Source organism: Necator americanus, chromosome IV (assembly GCF_031761385.1).
Source record: "Necator americanus strain Aroian chromosome IV, whole genome shotgun sequence".
In the NCBI taxonomy this organism is placed as follows: domain Eukaryota; kingdom Metazoa; phylum Nematoda; class Chromadorea; order Rhabditida; family Ancylostomatidae; genus Necator; species Necator americanus.
The window spans coordinates 19,598,825-19,617,481 of NC_087374.1; the positions used below are offsets into that span (position 1 = coordinate 19,598,825).

Consider the following 18,657-nt stretch of genomic DNA (forward strand, 5'->3'; position numbering starts at 1 on the left):
TCGAAGGAGGGGTACTAATAAAGTAGATTTCGAGAGCGATTATTCCTGCCATTTTTCCTAGTCTATAAACGCAAAGGAGCCTGCAAAAAATTTCTAATTTCAGAATTTTTTGTTTTTGTTGTGGGTTTCAATCATGCATATGTCTTAATGTTGTTTACTCTGTTTATAGATTACTATGCATATAAATACGGCAGAGCATGCAAGCTAAATCGAAGTATGCTAATCTTTACAGTATGCGGCGATTACTGGAATATGCGTCTGAACGATTGTACAAAGACCTGTTGATGCTTGTTGAGGAGAGAGATCGTTCGATTCATGCGTTGGAGATCACTCCAGACGATGCAAAGGATCTTTCCGAACAAACTACTTTTTTCCAGAAGGTAAAGGTTTTCTTATTAAAGAAAAGTCCCATTAACTAATGTGCGCAGATGGAGAGAATTATCATTCAAAAATTAAACTGAATTGAAAGCTTGAACATTAGTTTTTCTTTAGAAATATCGCGATAAACTGCTGGAGAACAAATTCGCCCTGGACAAGAGGATTGATCAGGTGTGTAACCGTTATCGGTTCTTTCTCAATTATCATTATTCCTACTGACGTGATAGGCTGAGAACGGTCCCGCATCAATTCAGTGTGGTACAACTGAGGTAAGCGAGTCCCGGTTCGTTGGTATTGACGGGATACACCTTCGTAAGACTGACGCTTTCAAATATCTGGACTTGGTGCTCGCATCCGACGGCAGCCTCGCGTTCGACATTGTCGCTCATGCAAGCCAGCCGCATTGTTGGGGCAACCTCCAGAAACCGGCATGCTCTGTGAAATGAAGGACCATTGTCTAAAACAAATATCAAAAGGATTTGGAACGGTCATCCGGTCGACCTCAAAAGTAGACATTAACGGTTGCCCTACTTGTAGCTCTCTATTGCGACCGACATTCACCAGCGAACAAAGGAATGAGAACATTATGAATGGACAATTGCCATCACAGGCGTTGACCAAATCCGCGGCTATGACATCTGATTGAGCCTAGCCGCGGTTTAAACATCAGATAAGAAACTTGGCAATGGTGCTTCCACCTCCTACGCAGTGATGACAGCACTTACCGTAAGATCAGCGTCAATCAACGTTTATCCTACAAGTGGCCGAGGGGACGGCTGAAACCACACTGGATATAATTCAGATTTGATTGAAACTAGGTGACCTCCGCTCTGCTCAAGCACATGACCAGACGAAATGGCATCACTAAACCACCGAAGCGGACTTCTCCTTGAGGGACAACCGTAGAAGAAGGAAAAGAAGGAAGAGGAACAGAAACTTTTTTTCTTGAAAAAAAAAGCCTCATGGAATTGAGATTTAGAGCAGAACTAATCTGAGTGCAACAAAAGTTATTCTCGGAATTATAGGCTTTTGATATACGCGAAGACAATCAAGAAATGGTTAGAAAGGAAAAAAGGTGCTGGGACTTGATAGACTCGCGCATTGAGCCATTAGTAGCAAACGCTAGCTGCAGAAGGGCTCCGCAACAGAATCTTCTGAAATACAGGCAGAAGAAGATTTTGGAAGCAGCACAAGGTAGTACAATTCTGAAGAAGTACCCATGGACCTCTCCGAATATAGTATTCCGCTAACAGCCTTGCCGATCAGAGAAGTGATTCGTACCTGTTCTCGCCGTGAGATGATTATTACGGGGAGATTCTACTTGCACGTTGTCCGTGCGTAAATTGTCAACCTCGATCATTTCAACTCATGAAGTCTTACCAAGGATTTCCCCTTCTCATGCACGAGTCGCTATCGAGAGCATAAAACATGACGCAACCTCTGGATCTAACTTTATCTCAACAGACTTTCTTCCGGTTGCTGGCCATCCGCTCCACGTAATTTTAGCGGCGCACATGCCGTCCTATCTTGAGGAAGTAAGGATCCCAGTCAAGTGGAAGTCATCGCGAGCCGTTCCTATCCATAGTCCGATATGCATGTTGAGCGTGTTATAGAAAGTATTCACTAAGATCGTCCTCGCGCGCATATCTAGGACTTCGGAGTAGAAACTTCGTATACTCTATGAATATGTAGAATGACTTACAGGAAGAACTAAACTAAATAGAAGCAATGAGAGCATCGTTGACATCATTCGCTCAGTTTCTTCTTCCAGCTCTCTGTTAGCGCCTCGGAGACGTGGGCAGACTTCGCTGCCACCTCTAAGAAGCTATTTACTACTCACAAAGCCCTTTGAGAGATGTCTTCTGAGGTTCCACCGGCATTATTATAGGCGCACACAATACCTACCCGGTCTGCAGCTCCGGCTTGAAGGCATCACTCCACGAATCTGAGGTGCTACGGATGTCAGGTGGAGTATTCATATAAGGGATAGTAAATTATGAAGAGGAGGGTGATTTCGTCCATTTCTTTCTAATTGCCGCAAAAAAAATATCTCGGAAGATGCGGCTTCGGGCGTTCAGGCGCTATTTCCTACAGCGAGTTCGATTGGGTCGCGCCAGCTTTGTGCGCGCGCCGCATCTTCCAGGCCGTTTTTTACGGCAATTAGGAAGAAATGGATGGAATCACCCTCCTCTCCATCATCTACTATCCCTTATAAGAATACTCCATCTGAAATCTGCATCACCTCAGATTCGTGGGGTGATGTCTTTAAGAGCAATTTCCCGTTTTCGCGACCCAGTGGAAAATATAAGGATAAAGTGTATAAAGGGCAAAGTGTCTGGCGTTAATCAATCCACTTGGGATGCACCACCACGTTCACTTCAATTCAGAATCGTTTAAGGTTTACGAACATGTAACTGGTCTAGGCAATGACTTGCAACGGAAGCAGAATCTGGATTGGTTTGTAGGTGTTAATTAAGTTTTGATCAGAATTGTAGCAATATTTTTGACCAAATTTTTTCACCTTCTTTAGAGCCTGAAAATCAGAAGCAGATGAAAGCGGATTTGGAAAAAGTATTGCCGATTTCTCCCTCTATAAAAAGCCCCATGCAGGTTAAAAAAGGAGTTTCATTCTTGCTTAAAAACCATCGATAGGATATCAGCCTGAACTGCCGCTTTCTCCTTTAGATAATTATCGTTCGCGCTATGATTTAACCAAATAAAAGTACAAAGAATAAAGTCGCAGCGCTGATCAATCATTACTGGGTGTGCCTACGAATTCGACCTCAACTTCTAACAATTTGATGTTCATGAACGCGCGTGAGCCTCACAATGACTTACGGCTGCAATCAGGTCAGCGTTTTTATCAACCCAGACAAGATTGGTATCAGTTTATCGACTCTGGAGGGATGAAAAGATTGGGTAAGTGTGGATTCGAACCTTCGTGGAGCTACAGTGGTAATCCTTACCGATCGCGTTACACCCGCCCTAAGTTTACTCAAACAAATAAATAAAAGATGTTTCTTCCAATTTTCCCCTCTAGCATAGCGATGTTTTCAGGTCTGGTTAAAGCTTAAGGATATGCCTATCGATGCTCACAAAGCTCATCTAATTTACGGAGTTCGTCACAGTTCTGAGCTGACATTAAATGTGAAGCGTCGACTTGCTGTTCGAAGAAGCTCATGCCAGGTAAGCGTCTCGCCTCCTTTTTTTCGTAGACGTAGGAGGGGTGACACTGACTACAGCCGTGGAATTTTTACGAATTTGCGCGACTTGCGATCGACATCTCGCGAAGCAGTCGATTTTCTTTCCCTCAAGTTATTATGCGTTATACGAGCAATAACCACCTGCTTTTCAGTACGCAGCATTTTCAGATAGAAAAGAAGGAGAAGAGAAACGAAATGGAGCTAGCCAGCGATTTCTCACGTCGCCTGTCACGTGTTCGTGAGCAGATGATCCGTCGAGATTCCGATTCGCTACTGGCCACCGAAGACAACCGTTCAATGGAAGACCTGCTCAACGCCGTTTCACGTATTTTTGGCAGCTACGAAAAGCTATGCAGTACTTGATTTATCAGTGTAGCCATACAGTCAACGCTCACTCTTTTCTTTTATGTCGCTCTTTTTACGAGTGTGCGTTTATGACGCTTTACAACGCGATTAGTCTCAGTTCCTCTTCAAGGGTTAGCTATGCTGCAGAGAAAATAGCCAGAATTACTCAATCACAACATATTCCACATGTTTTTCATTACTCAAGTGTTATGTTCAAGTCACAATTTCTAGCTGCCTTGTCAGTACCGACTATGAATTTACATATATGATCAAAGACCTGACTTTAATTTGAATTACTTTCCCATGAATTGATTTGAAACTTCTGAAATAATTCACAAAAGATCATAATAACCACCAGAGATCTCACTATAGGATTCTTGACGTTTATTTGCTTATTCTTTTCTGAAATTCAGAATGCTTGTTTTCGCTCAATTTTGTGTGCAGATTGTACTCGGAGTTAGAAACAAAAACTTACAAATCATGTGACATCTATAAGCTTACCTTTGCTCTTTGTTGTTCGTAGATATTTTTCACCCTGTTGTAATATCTATGATATTAACTCCTTCCATAATTTCTAACCTGTGATTTCATAATGACCATGGGTTTAACAGTGTGAAATATTAAGTACGCGGGTATATAATTTTATCGATTTTCCCATATTTCTCTGTTCAGGAGATAAACCCTTCTCTGTTTTTATCTTTATCCGGCTTTGTACAGTACTCAGTAACAAAGTAAAAATATCTAACTGGCCGCTGCCGGGGCGGGCTGCTGCAGTGCGGCGTCAACAGCTGGAGCGGAGTCGCCCTCTGCGGTTTCGGGAGTGGATTCGGCTGGATTAGCATCTGAAGCAGGTGCTGGTGCAGATTCTGTTGATGGTGCAGTTTCCGACTCAGCTGGGGTCTCTTGTGTAACTTCGGCAGCAAGAGAAGTTTCTTGAGCTGGAGCAGATTCTGAATGTGGTGTAGTTTCTGCGTCGGTAGGTGCCTCGGCAGTGGTCAAGGATTCGGAAGCATGTGCTGGTTCAGCCTGTACTGGCGCTTCTTGAGGAGCTTCAGCTGGAGCATCTTCTGATAGCGCATTTTGAGGGGGAGCTGCTTCCTGTAGAGGTTCACTTTGTGCGGATTCCTCAGGAGCAGTTTCATTTTGTGCAGGGGCCTCCTGAGGAACTTGATCAGGTGCTGGTTCCTGCGATGGAGCAGATACTAATTGTTCTACAGCTTCTACTTGAGCAGGAGCATCGGGGAATGATGCACTCTCATGATCTGCCTCCTTTTGTGATTCTGGGGCAGCAATTTCTTGTGCATCTTCCGCAGCAAGTGCTGATTCTTGGGCAGACACTGCCTCTGCCGAACCTTCTGAGGTTGCTTCTGTTTGAGTGACGGCTTGAACTTCAATCGGTGCTTCAGCAGTTGTGTCGACTTGAGCTTCAGGAGCAGCAGGTGTCTCAGCTACTGGAGCATGTTCTGATTGGGCTTCTACAGATGCTGGTTCCGCAATAGGTGCTTCAGCAGGAGCAGCTGCCTCGGGTGCAGGGGGTGATTCAGCTTGCGGTTTTCGCGAATATTCTACGGATGTGGGTTCCGAAGGTGGAGCAGCTTCGGTCTGAGGTTCAAGCTGTGCTTCAGCTACAGCTTCTGAAGCAACTTCTGCTTGAGCCGGTGCTTTCTGTGGTGCAGATTCTGGTTGATTTTCTGGAGGAACAGTTGTGTCAGCTTGAGCTGCGTTAACTTGAGGTTCTTGCTGTGCTTGGACTGGTTCAGAAGAGGGAGCAGCTTCTGCTTGAGGTACATATTCAACCACTACAGGTGGTTCTGTTACAACTTCTGCTTGAGCGGGAGCTGCTTCAGATGAAGCTGAGGCAGACGCTTCTGCAGCGGCAGCTTCCTCCTTGTGATATTCCGGTTCGGCAACAGCTGCAGTGGGTTCTGAAATAATTTTTTTTTACAAACACGTTGTACAAATTTACTCTTGCACAACCGAGGAATAGAAGATGCTTTAAGCGCATCCATGAAAGAACAGAAGGAAAGGCTTCACAGCAGAGGATTAGCCACTTGAAACGCTAAGTCTAAACGAAGCAGACTCGTAGTGGCCATAAATGTTGTTGAGAAAAAGCTCAGCTAGGATTCACTCCAAGAACGCAAATGAATGTCACGCATTTTCTCGCCTGAAATCCGAGTTCGAAAAGAAATTAGACGACCTAGGGGCAATCGAACAACCGCATCCTCTTCTTCTTCGTTTTCTATAGAACGACTAAGATGATAGACCCCTCAAAAATAATATAGTGAACGTGGTTTACTCACCAGATTCGTTTGCGGGAGCAGTGGCGACTTCTTGAGGTGCGGATTCTAGTACCGGAGCAGCTTCAATACTGAATGCTTCAGCAGGAGAGACTTCTGCAGCTGGGGCCAATTCTGCAGTAGGACCAGATTCGGGTGCTGAAGGTGCGGCTTCAGTAGGAGCGACCTCTTCTGCCGGTCCAGACTCTGGAGCAGGAGCAGATACAGCTGCCGGGATAGGTTTTGCAAAGGGAGCCTCAGCAGGAACAAATTCAGATACAATGGCTGGCTCAGGCTCTGATACAGATTCGGCTTGCACTTCTGAAGGTGCAGCCTCAGCAGTGGCTGCCTCTTGAGTGGGTGCGGACTCTGGAGCAGGAGCAGATTCAGCTATCGGGATAGTTTCTGTAACGGGAGCCTCAGCAGGAACAAATTCAGATACAATGGCTGGCTCAGGCTCTGATACAGATTCGGCTTGCACTTCTGAAGGTCACTCACAGTGGCTGCCTCTTGATGGGACTCTGGAGCAGGAGCAGATTCAGCTATCGGGATAGTTTCTGTAACGGGAGCCTCAGCAGGAACAAATTCAGATACAATGGCTGGCTCAGGCTCTGATACAGATTCGGCTTGCACTTCTGAAGGTGCAGTCTCAGCAGTGGCTGCCTCTTGAGTGGGTGCGGACTCTGGAGCAGGAGCAGATACAGCTACCGGGATAGTTTCTGTAACGGGAGCCTCAGCAGGAACAAATTCAGATACAATGGCTGGCTCAGGTTCTGATACAGATTCGGTTTGAACTTCTGAAGGTGCAGCCTCAGCTGGTACAGTTCCTTGCGCTGGTGCAGCTTCGGAAGTAGATTCGGGAGCTGGAGCAGATTCGACCACTGTGGATTCTAGCTCTGCTGGCGCATCAGCTGGAGTAGATTGGGCTACGGTAGCAGTTTCAGCCGCCTGGTCTGCCATTGTCGATGGGTTCTGCGCGTGATAGGGACTCCCGTCGTGGGTGGACCATTGTGGGTAGGCGTGACCCGGGTCGTCACATGACGCACCGGACGGAACGCCTTTTCAAAGCTCCGCCTCTTCCCACGAGGTCCTATCCGCGACAGAACCACATGATAGCTCCGAGCAAAAACTATTGTGACGAAATGAAGCGACAGCGTTGAATTTGATATTCGGCAAATAAAGTCAAAATAGAGGACCATTGAAAGAGTGGTTGCCGCCTTGTGTTGAACGCCCTGCGTAGATGCAGCATGCGAATTAAAATAGACCAATAGGCAAACTCAGCTGGAAAAGAAATGGCATATTGGCCTTACAGCACTTAATAATTGGATGTTAGACAAGAGTTTGTTAGTAGGGAAGTCAACTAAGTGTTTTCCGGTGTTGACAAGAGATTTTAGATGAAGGAAAATTTCTCTGGTTTAAAGTGAACTACGAAGTGATATCCGCTTCATCTTCCTATTGGAGCCAATCAGAAAAATAATTTAAGAAACCGGTTGAAAAAAGAACGAAAACCTTATTCCAACCTCGTTCTAAAAGTTTGCTGTTAATTAAATTTGTTCCAAAATTTTGATTGTTCTAAAAGTTCTCTTTGCTTGGGAGTTGGTAGGCGCCTTATTCTCTACCTTGGTGCTCGGAAATTGCAGTTCAATTTGCTGCTCCACAAAGCCTCACCAAACCTTTCAATTGTTAGAAAAAATTCAACACAATGAACAAATTTGTTTCGCTGCAAATCTCGAAAATGCTATATTGTTAAAGCTGTAAGATAGGTGCGCCATGCAGCGAAAGTCAGCGAAATCCGTTCAGTGTCTTTTTTTTTAATCATTTCCGGCCACAATCTTTCTTTTACGTGGACAATTGTCAGTGTTTTTCCCCAGAATAAAGATGGATTGCCTACATTCAATAACGTGAAGAAATGAAGGGGAATGAAAACTGTGGTGGGTGAATAAAGCTTTTGCGAGTAGAAGGATTACACGTTGTAGTTTAAACTTTAGCAACATTCCTATGTGCTGTAGAACGTCGATGTCAGGTGGACTTGCAAAACGAAGGCCACACAAGCCTGACATAGCCGGCAGACAATTTCAGATTCTGTGGCACAACTGCTCAGGTTCCACAGGTATTTTCATTCACTTATCCGGATTTATTTATCTCTGCATCTCGGAGTTTTTTTTCTTGAAATATGTTGCAGAAATTGTTTCTATTTGTACCATTCTAAGATTTCGTTCACATTTTTTCCTTTTTTTTTTGCTTTGATTTCTTCTTTCTCTCTCTTTACGAGTCTGCATTTCACTTATCTGTAGAAACTACGAGCTTTTTCTGAGAACAAGAAAAGTTGATTTTCACGCCTTTATTGGTATAATTCGGATCTCTGGAAGGGAAGCTAGTTAGTTCCTTGTTTATTGGGTGACTTAAGTGAAGATATGCAGTGAAGCTGAATAACTTCCAATCATCCAGATGACGGCTCCCTTCCCGTTCTCCCATTCTGCAACGCCAGCCACCTGTGCCAGTTGTGCCGCGCTAAAGAAAAAAGAAAGAAGCATGAGTGCGATCTTGGTCATTCTTACGTAGAAATTCCTATTATGGCACATTCCAAGCATAACGGAATACTAGCACAACTGAGAACTGTACAACATTTTCGCTGACCTCACAGACTTGTCAACCGAGTTCTACACCTCGGTCGAATGTTGAGCTGCGTTGGACAACATTTTTTCCGGAGAATATTTGCCTGTTCTTTGTGAATGAACGCAATAACACGATAGTGTCCCCTGAAAACGCAGCAAAAACACAGCATTGGTATGCACCGCGACTGGACTAGCAATCAGTCTACGGTTTTGCAAATGCGAATGTGCGCACACACGCATGCGCATTTCCTCGAGCTTGGAGGCGAACGGTATGCCGAAAAAGTCCGTTCCGTACACACAAACACCTTACGTGAAGTGGAATTCAACGCGGTTTTTATGTGAGTTCATTTGAATGACGTGAATCAGTTTTGTCCATGGAATATGCGCAAAAACCAGTATTTTGTAGAAATGGATGGACTTTACGTGCAAAAGACGCTAATTTTAACATCGAAGCAACAAAAAAACCTGTTTAATTAACATCGTTTGGAAGTTCGAAGCGACCATGTTTATCATTATCACTACTTTGTTATCACCGTCACATTATTTATGTTTATTAAACTGTTTCATCTCATCAGTATTATTAATTTTTTTATCATTATTTCCTCATTATTTCGAAATTTCGAAATCGAATGGACCAAAAATTATCAAGTACCGCAGGAAAAAAGTCCGGTTAGATTTTCAAGCGTGTTCGTTCTCTTGTCTCGGAGGTTCGGATTCTAAACAAATAGATAAGATCTTGTAACGGATAGCTTTAATGCTCCCCGAAAATAATCAACATTCTTTCTGCAGTGAGTGCTCAGGAGTTTTTTATTCAGAAACCACATCAACTTGGTCTACTTTTTATAGATAGTCGAGTGTAAAATTTGAAAAGTAATGTGATGAATGTTCTGCGATAGAGCTTCTTCTATTTCTCGGAAGTTTAGGTGGCACCTGATCCGAATAGCAACGGAAACGACGTCGGAAATTGCATTTGTGGTTTCGTCATGTTGAGGAGAGATGAATGTAGGAAGAGGGTGTCCTCGACCGCAATGGTGGTTGAAAAATCTGGAATAGCCGAGAGGTTTGGACTTCTCGAAGCGATGACGAGATTTTTGATGAAACAATTAATTGCAATTATTTAGAGCCACCTTAGGGGCACATCTCGCAAAAGATCTACGAACTCAATTCTGTACAACTTTTTGAGCAGAACCAAGATTGTTATTGATCTGGCTAACGTTTCGGCGTCGTCGCCTTCTTCAGAGCTTGGAAAATCAAAGACACTTGTAATCTACTCCGTCAAGCGCCTCGACATCCCACAGTATATGACTAAGCAGACAGATTATTCAAAGACAACGTCAGAAAAGCAGACCACCTCATCCACAAACTGTTTCAGTTACAAAATTATCCCGAAACCCAGAACTCTCCACTCTTCTTGAATTTGACAAGCTATTCGCAAAACATTATTCGAATGAACGAAAAGAAGCCAGTAAATCGTTGAAAACTCTGCTCTTTTCTCTGAGTTCGTCCTCGTCAGAACTTGTTCAGTTTCGCTGATTCTCGAAGCTTCTACAACGATTACGTCATCGTTCCTCATCCCTCATCCCTATCTCTTCCAACCTCTCATTTAACCACTTGTGCTCGCCTAAACAATGAAATTTTTAGGATTCAACTTTCAATTGCAAGTTTTTAACCTTCAGGTGGAAAACATAGCAGTTGCTACTGCTACTGCCGATCCGTCTCCGTCACCGACGTTCACGGCGTTGTTTCTTTCTGCCTGTCCTCCCCGTCGTCGCAGCGGATATCCTCGCTTCAGTGATGTTCTGAGTACACGCGGGCAGCTGTGCGAAATGGCGGGGGCATATTTGCTATGCTTCGCATAGATATCCGTGAAAATGAGCAAGAGACGAGTTTTTTTCGACCTCACCGCCGCGACTAACGACACTTTACACATGATCCACGGTGTTCCACGTACTCAATCACTTACGATGAAGAGGTGTGCAGCTTCGGGGACTCACAGATTTGTCGTTATCTTGTAATTACATATAATTTCGTAATGTCGCAAACTATCTCGTATTCTTTTGACACTTTTTCCGCCGAATTTGCGGCCTTCCACGGATTTTTTAAAACATTTTCACAAACAGGATTTTTTTATAAGCATGATTATGAACAAGCACTGAACCAAAGAAATCGGAAAAACCTTTGGATTGCTTCAAAAAGCTGGATGATCAAGATCCGACTTCAGATGTAATAATAACCTTTGCGGGATATTCGAAAAGATTCTAGCGAGAGCTGGAACTCCTCAGGTTTACCAGATAATACTGAAACGAGGGTGACATCTAGATTTATCGCAAAACATCAAACTCTACGACAACCCACTTTTGTAATAGTAACGGTAATAATATTTCGACATTTCAGTTTTTTTCTGCATTTCAGACAATTTGAAAACATCTTCCAGCCGCAGTGAATCGATACTGATTCGATACGGAAAGAAGGCATGCAGAGATTTTCAATTAGTGCATTACTAATAATATCGAATATTCGATTTTTTTTTATTCCAGATTATTCGGAAACACTTCCTGGTCAGGATGAATCATAACTATCCGATCCGGAAAAGAGAAAAAACTCATTTCTAAATGAATCGAATCAGTAGAGGTCTTATCGCGGAGCTTAGGCGGAGGCTTTTTTTTTGAGGTCCCTCGAATACGAAGCTGCATTTTCATCAACTTGTTTCTTTTACCATCGAAACTAGTTGACATTTTGGTAATCCGAGCTTTCTTCAATAATCCAAAGATTTTGAACGTTTCTTACAGCAATTCCAACATTCTCGTCGTCGGCTATTTACTGATCTGCTTTATTCCCTAATTCACACCCTGTTCAAAATACTTTTGCGCTATTAGCTGTGTGCATTTATGGATAATCGCAGAGGATGAAACATAATCGATACTAGTGGACGTTCTTAGAATTTCAAAAGATTGCTCTCTGTATGTAGCCCTTCTGAAGCTTTTCCTGGAGGCAAAGCTTTGCCTCCAGTCTCTGCTCAGTTTCCCATCTAAACCACTTCGCAAGTGCCCGGAAAAGGGTTCTTCCTCAATTTGGTTTCGTTCAGTTGAATCACCGTGTTTTGTTGTCTAGACCTTCGCAAATTCATTTCTTCGAAGTCGAGACATGATTGCTGTTTTTCGGGAGGGAATAGGGGATTCCTGCTTAACAGGCTTGCGAAAATAGGTTTTTGCTTTTTATTACGCATAAGAATAACATTTCTTCGTGGGTTTCTCTAAAAGAGCAACAGTTTGGAGATAGATCGACGGTAAAAATATATCAACTTGTGCAGTAAACTTAAAGGCATCACCCCACAAATCTGAGGTGGTGCAGATTTCAGGTGGAGTATTCGTGGGAGAGAGATACGGGATGGGAGACTACGGAGAGGGGGGGTGATTCCGTCCATTTCTTCCTAATTGCCGTAAAAAACGGCTCGGAAGATACGGCTTCATTCCTTTTGGCGCACTATTTTGTACAAGAGGTTCGATTGGAGCGCGCCAGTCTTGTGAGGCGCCGCACCTTCCGGGCCGTTTTTTTAGGGCAATTAGCAAGAAATGGACGGAATCACCTCCCTCTCCGTAGTCTCCCATCCCGTATACGAATACTCCATCTAAAATCCGCACCACCTCAGATTCGTGGGGTGATGCCTTTAAGCATGGAAACACGCAACGTCTTTTATTCCAGACAACAAAATATAAGATGGCAAATCCATTAACTTTTCCAACTATGCATTACGGATTCATCGTTTCAACAGCATCGGCACTATTCTAATGGAAATGGTATTAAATTGCAAACTACTTTTAACCCTTGGACAAGATCCCTACTCGGACTCGCAAAGTTTCTCATAATCTGGTAAAATATTTACATAAGTAAATACATGAATATCAAGAAAAATCTTGGAAAAAACAGTTTCAGATAGATAACGTGCAATAGAATTATGATAACAGTTTCGCAGCTCGACATTCGCACAATTTAAGCAAAGAATGTAAATTTATCAGAGAAAATTGGACCGAGCGTTTTTGCCAATGGGAGGATGTTATCCAATAGCTTAATCCTCTGAAATTTTTCGGATTATCTCGTAAGAAATCGTTATTCAAAATTATTAAAAAAAAATCTATTGTATTGATCCGTTATTGTATATCAGTTGTTCACTTAGGTATATTATTCATCTTTAATTTCGCTTCGTATTTTTCTTATCATTTATCCTAATTTCCCTCTGTTCCTTCTGTGCAAAGTGATCCTGATCGAGCTCCCTTATTTCGCACGGCTTCAAGACGAATTTCTTTCTTTCTTCCCCCAACTATCTGCAAATGGGATCCTGGCCAAAGCGTCCATATCTAGCGGGTTTGGCAAAAACCGAGAGGCGAGAATCCCCTTTCGATTTCAAATGGCACCGTTGAGACGCAAATGATCTACAGATGTAGATGATGTGAGTGTTATCACAGAACGTTTGGTTGATGCACAACTAGATGTCTTGAATCAATTTCGCTTCAATCAATGATTTATTGGTAGCCACATTTGGAGATGAGCTGAGAGCACTGACAAACGGTGGTAAAGTTTTTCCTCCGACGATCCTTTGTATTAAACCGTATTCATGGTGCCAAAGGAAAATAGAAAATAAAAAAGAAGAAGACTTTTTTTAAATTTCTAACGTCTTTGAAAAGGAAGAGTTGGCCACGGAGAAGGCTACACCAAGGAGAATAACTCATATCTTGCAAATTTCAAGATTTTTAGAGAGTTGCTAAGATAATTGATATCTACAGGAAATTCCACAAACATTTCCAAAGTCATCCCTAAGCCATCGAACAAGAAATAACACAGAAATAACTTATAGTTTCTGATATTGCAATAAACAAACTCTACGGATCAGTTTTTCACCTAACTACTTCCTCGTCCCTGTTGAGTATACTTCTTTTGAATGTGTACGTGAAATGTTTTGAAAGGTTCATGTTTCAAATTGGCTGCACCCTTATCTCGATACTTCTACCTCTGGGTATCTTTGACCTAGAATGAAGTGCAAAAGTAGTTTCTGTTTAAAAACATTTGTGAATCGGTGAAAAAATTGTTTCGCTGTGGGGAATATTTTGCTCGCTTACGTTCGCAAAAATACAAATGTGAGAAATTCTACAGCGTTCATACACGGAGAAAACTTTCGGCAATTCGTCAAAAGCGAATAAGCATTCCATGCATAACAAATAGGTTTCATCGATGACTCATTCACTAAAAGAAGCCGGAAAAGAAGGTGAAAGACGCTTGAAGTTGCTTGAAGTTACGGACAAAATCCACTGATATTTGGATCCGTAATGGTTTAGGGATTGAAGCATACAGGATTAGAACCTTTTGGTTAGGTGAAGGAGTTCTGAGGAGTCTACGAGTACGCTAACAAAAAAGGGTCTCCTTGGCGACATTTCCCTGAAAAATCTATCATTCGAAGATGTGATTCGTCCGTAGGGTGAATAGACAGCTTTAGAACGGATTATTTCGCCTGTTAAAATTTTTGACAGCGTTGAGTTGAGACAAAGATCGAGATCAATTAGTGAGATGGAAAGCACAAGTAAAAAAGGATCAAGCTAGTGTTCTTGATAATTACTACGCACGAGAATAAGTAGAATTCAGTTATACATATATATATATATATATATATATATATATATATATATATATATATATATATATATATATATATATATATATATATATATATATATATATATATATATATATATATATATATATATATATATATATATATATATGTACATATATAGGAAAATAAAGATAGACAACGGAAAAAATCACGAAAGGAAAGAGGCTATGAAACCGAAATTTGACTGAAAAATTATTTCGATATTGTTTTTGCTTTCAGTTCACATTTTTAACTTCGAAAAATTGAAAATTTAAAGCAGCAGTCTTTGCTGTCAAAAATCAGTTAGGAGTTCGTTCGAAGAGATTCTTTCTCAAACGGCGTTTCCAGCGCTGTATTTACAGAGAGTGGCAGCGCCAAAAGGCGCGACGTTAACCACAGTAGTGCTTCAAACACTACCAGAATATTTTGATGTTGCTGGTAAAACGTACTCCTGTATATTCTCTTCTTATAACCTTAATGGTGTAGGAGTTCTTGCAGAAACTGCTCGTTTGTTGGTGTGAATAAAGTTAAAAAAAACAAAGACCGACCGCCGCTACAACTATGTTGGTCGGCACTACGCAAAAAAGTTGCAGTGGCTGTTCACGGTAAAAAAGGTGATCGCAACGCGGATCACGTTACGCACGCTGCCTACGTCAAAGTGCATTCTTCGATGCACTTTGACGTGGTGGAATGATTCGGCTTTGTGGCAAGCTAAAGCAAAAATTAACAACTAGATGTAAATTTGGATCGAATCGATGAGATTTTGTAATCTTTTGCATATTCCTTTCAAAAAAACTGAAACTAGTCGAATGTCGAGAATGAGAACGAAGCGAAACGTCTATCCATTAGGAAAAAAACGAGAATGCTGGATTCTAGAAGCTCAGAAGAAACGATTCGGAACGTTCGCAAGTAACATTACGATTTTCTTATGTACGCAAACATATGTGGCGGAAACGTATGCATATAATATGTGATTACAGAGAACAAGGGGACTTCTCGTGAAAGCTTTGTGGGTGGTTCGAGACTACCGCAGCTCTGGAAAAAAACTTTGCTTTCATAAATCAGTGCAGCACAAAGGATCGAGACAGAGAAAATCTGGTTCATGGCCGAATTTTTACTGGGGAAAGGATTCTCCAATACTCAAATTTGCTTTCAATATCGCAGTTAATTGTAAACGTTCAGCCACGCCCACTAATTAGCCCACATATACGCCGCTTTATCTACGAAATTATCTGAATACAATGAACAAATGCCGTTTTGCTCCATTCACAGCCCAAAAACGTGCTCCGTTTGCACTTTAATGCAAGCTTCCAATTTTGCGCCCTTCAGCCATATAAGAAGCAGAGTTTCCACAATTTTCTGCCTTCCGGTCCTATCAGCGTGATGTGGAGGTTTTCTTTCGAGAAAAATGAGCAAATATCTCCTCACTGTTTACTTCGATTGATTTTTCAGATGTCGGGAGAGTTTGAATGCCTAACTCTCAGAGGGTCTCTGCCTACTGTCTTAGATCACCTAGTGCCGAAAAAGTTGATTTTGTCTGCAATTACTTTTCTTTTCCAAGGATTAGTGCGAAATGCTTGCCTTAAAGGCATCAGCCCACGAATCTGAGATGGTGCGATTTTGAACTGGGTTATGCCTATATGGGGTCGTAGATCATGGGGAGGAGGACGATTCCGTCCATTTCTTCCTAATTGCCGTGAAAAACGGGCCGGAAGATGCGGCGCGCGCACAAGGCCAGCTCGCTCCAATCGAGCTCGTGGAAAATGGCTTCTCGGAACGCTCGCAGCCTTTAAGCGAATATTTCAAAAGTTTTTAGCTAAACATTAGATGTAGCGCATTTAAGGATCCGTGCTGAGAGGCGAAAACCGCGTACCGGCTGAATTTTCTCAACAGATTCGCCGTCTACCGACATGAGCAACTTCCATTCGAGATATTCCTAAACATATTGTGTCTTTGGCGGCCCTTTAATGTCTGCCAACCTTTTTTTCTTCTTCCCCCACATTTCGCGCTAGACTAGGCGCTAGGCTCTTTCGGAGACATTAAACTATCGGAATAGTGGGATCCACCACCTGGACATAACATCAAAAAAACGGCGCTAAGCGATGCAATGGTGCAGGCGCGGTGCTGGTGGGTGGATCTACGCATTTTCTGTGCAGACGTATAGGATCATAGCGAATATTTCGAAATCTCGGATTATTGAACATCTGTTTTGTGATAGTTTAGGTGATTGCGTGCATAGGTAAACGATTTTGAAACTATAGCTACACTGAATGCTAACTGGTTCAAGGGATAAAACAATGAAGAGGGGGAGACTCGCGGATTTCTAAAACTGCATTGGGAAATTTGCAAAATGTTATTCAGCACCGATTGGGAGAAACTTTTTTCATTACTAGAGAGCGATGGGAGGAAGAAAGAGATAAAAGGAAAGAAATTTCGGGATGGAGAAAAAAACAACAAGAACAGCAGTTGAAGAATGCAAGTCAGAGTACATTTAATGAGAAAGCAACAGTACAGATATCCGAGAAGAAGAAAGCGGACAAAAAGCTTGACCTACTTTTAAGTGCGAAAAAAATCAGGCATTTGATCGAAGAGTTGCAGAAAAAACTTAAACTTCGTCTGATGTAAAACTTGGTACTTTCGTGGCAGGAACTTTACATTTTCTTATCGTATCTTATCTGGAGATCGAGATGGCTGGAAAAACAGAAAAAAACGACGATAAAAACTATCTAAAGGTTGTTGTAAGGTTGCTTACATCATCAAGGAAACGTTGAATAGTTTCTTGTTCACAAAAACTCAAATACTATTGCTGCAACGTTTCTATCGATGTTGAGTAATCGAGACTCCCGTTGTGCGACCGACGTGATATCAGCGCGGTTTCGAAATTCTTTTTTTTTCTCATCCATGGCTTTGTCCATCGTAGAAGAGGATACTGTATGTAATCTAATCCAGGAGCACCTCACAAATCTGCTTGCGTCGTTCCAGTGGCTGACTGCGAAAACAATCGCGAGACCGTTGCGAGTCTCTTTCGGCGTAATCCAAACGGATTGATGAACTTGACGCGGGGCGCCTTCTCAAACATGTTGTATTTCTAATTTATTGATCTCTACTAGAGGTCTGATGGGTCTGGTGCAATGATAAGCTTTCCAGAGCAGTCGAAAGAGGCTCGAAATCGCAATGAACTCGAAAACGGACTGAGTCGAGCACCCCTCTGATCTCCGGGATAAATTCATCTAAAACTTGTCTGCGATGATGAAGATACTGGTTCGTGCGGCACTCTCGAGTCACTTTAAAGCTAGATACTCTTCCATCAACTTTAACGCTCCTGGATTCAACTAGAACCTGTTTTTTTGCATCGCAGAGAGATTCCTCACGCTTTTTACCCCACCTCTTACACTTACAAGAATTACCGCATTATTCTGTTCTGTCCTACCAAAGATTCAGTTCAACGAGCTGCTTGACATCATTCTTCTCCTCGATTACGTCTGGCTGGCCCCTTGCCAATGAGGCGTCTGTGTGGCGCCGTGTGATAAACATTTGCGACAGCGATAAGTTCCATGCGGCACGTGCTACTACATTAAACTGACATGCAACAGAAATTTTGTTTGAAGCGCATTGAGCGATAACGGTTTTGGGACCTTCGTTCACGATAGAACGACAGAGATCACCAGCTCTAAGGAAGTATTTTTTCGAAGCGAACTGTTTGTTACTGTAGAAAGGAATAAAAGTTCCTAGAGTTTGGGATTACTCATCTTAACAAGTTCACCATCTACTTTATCAGTGTTTATTTTGGCCCTCCTCATCGCTCCATGTTCTTTGAAAGTTTAAATGAATCGAAGAAATCATTGAATGGGGGAACGGAAGAGAACGATTCTTAAAATCCTTAGCTTAGGGTCCTACAACCGATTGGATTCCACATCTACTTCTCAGATGCTACAATCCAAATCTATAACGGGGCTTTCCTACATAGTCACATTTTATAGGCTACAAATAATCGCAGCGCGACGGTTTTTTTTGTGTCGGCAACGATTCTCTACGAGTAATAGAAATATACCTCTTTATACCAATCGATTAACAGAGGTTTAAAACCGAGACGACGAGAGAAAACCAGCTCCAAACAGGATACAAAAGGTTGGTAGTTGCGATTTAAGCGCACTTAATTTTTCTAGATATCCCCCGCTGTTGGGCAGAAGCTGTGT

At 42.3% G+C, this 18,657-nt stretch overlaps 3 protein-coding genes across 5 annotated transcripts in view; 1 reads left to right on the forward strand and 2 right to left on the reverse strand.

The window, feature by feature from the left end:
* RB195_001961 (uncharacterized protein) overlaps positions 1 to 3,944 on the forward strand; it is a gene marked incomplete at both ends in the record, with an annotated part of 31,810 nt that extends 27,866 nt beyond the window's left edge. Inside the window, 4 exons of the mRNA XM_064198984.1 lie at positions 233 to 380; positions 493 to 549; positions 3,436 to 3,564; positions 3,750 to 3,944. Of these exons, the coding sequence (XP_064054865.1) occupies positions 233 to 380; positions 493 to 549; positions 3,436 to 3,564; positions 3,750 to 3,944 (529 nt within the window). The remainder of the gene's footprint in view (positions 1 to 232; positions 381 to 492; positions 550 to 3,435; positions 3,565 to 3,749) is intronic.
* A 723-nt stretch (positions 3,945 to 4,667) lies between these two features.
* Positions 4,668 to 7,162, reverse strand: RB195_001962 (uncharacterized protein; the record flags this gene model as incomplete). 3 transcript variants are annotated; one of them, XM_064198986.1, is made up of 4 exons in its annotated part: positions 4,668 to 5,851; positions 6,091 to 6,165; positions 6,227 to 6,620; positions 6,701 to 7,162. In XM_064198986.1, 4 exons carry the CDS (start codon positions 7,160 to 7,162, stop codon positions 4,668 to 4,670), a joined length of 2,115 nt encoding a protein of 704 aa, XP_064054867.1. The 3 variants fall into 3 exon arrangements, with proteins under 3 accessions (XP_064054867.1, XP_064054866.1, XP_064054868.1); XM_064198987.1 differs by lacking the exon at positions 6,091 to 6,165; XM_064198985.1 differs by lacking the exon at positions 6,091 to 6,165 and having other exon boundaries at positions 6,227 to 6,607; positions 6,697 to 7,162.
* A 1,442-nt stretch (positions 7,163 to 8,604) lies between these two features.
* Positions 8,605 to 17,995, reverse strand: RB195_001963 (uncharacterized protein; the record flags this gene model as incomplete). The annotated part of the gene is made up of 3 exons (XM_064198988.1): positions 8,605 to 8,713; positions 8,869 to 8,961; positions 17,892 to 17,995. The coding sequence occupies 3 exons, from the start codon at positions 17,993 to 17,995 to the stop codon at positions 8,605 to 8,607; spliced, it is 306 nt and encodes a 101-aa protein (XP_064054869.1).
* Positions 17,996 to 18,657: the final 662 nt, after the last annotated feature.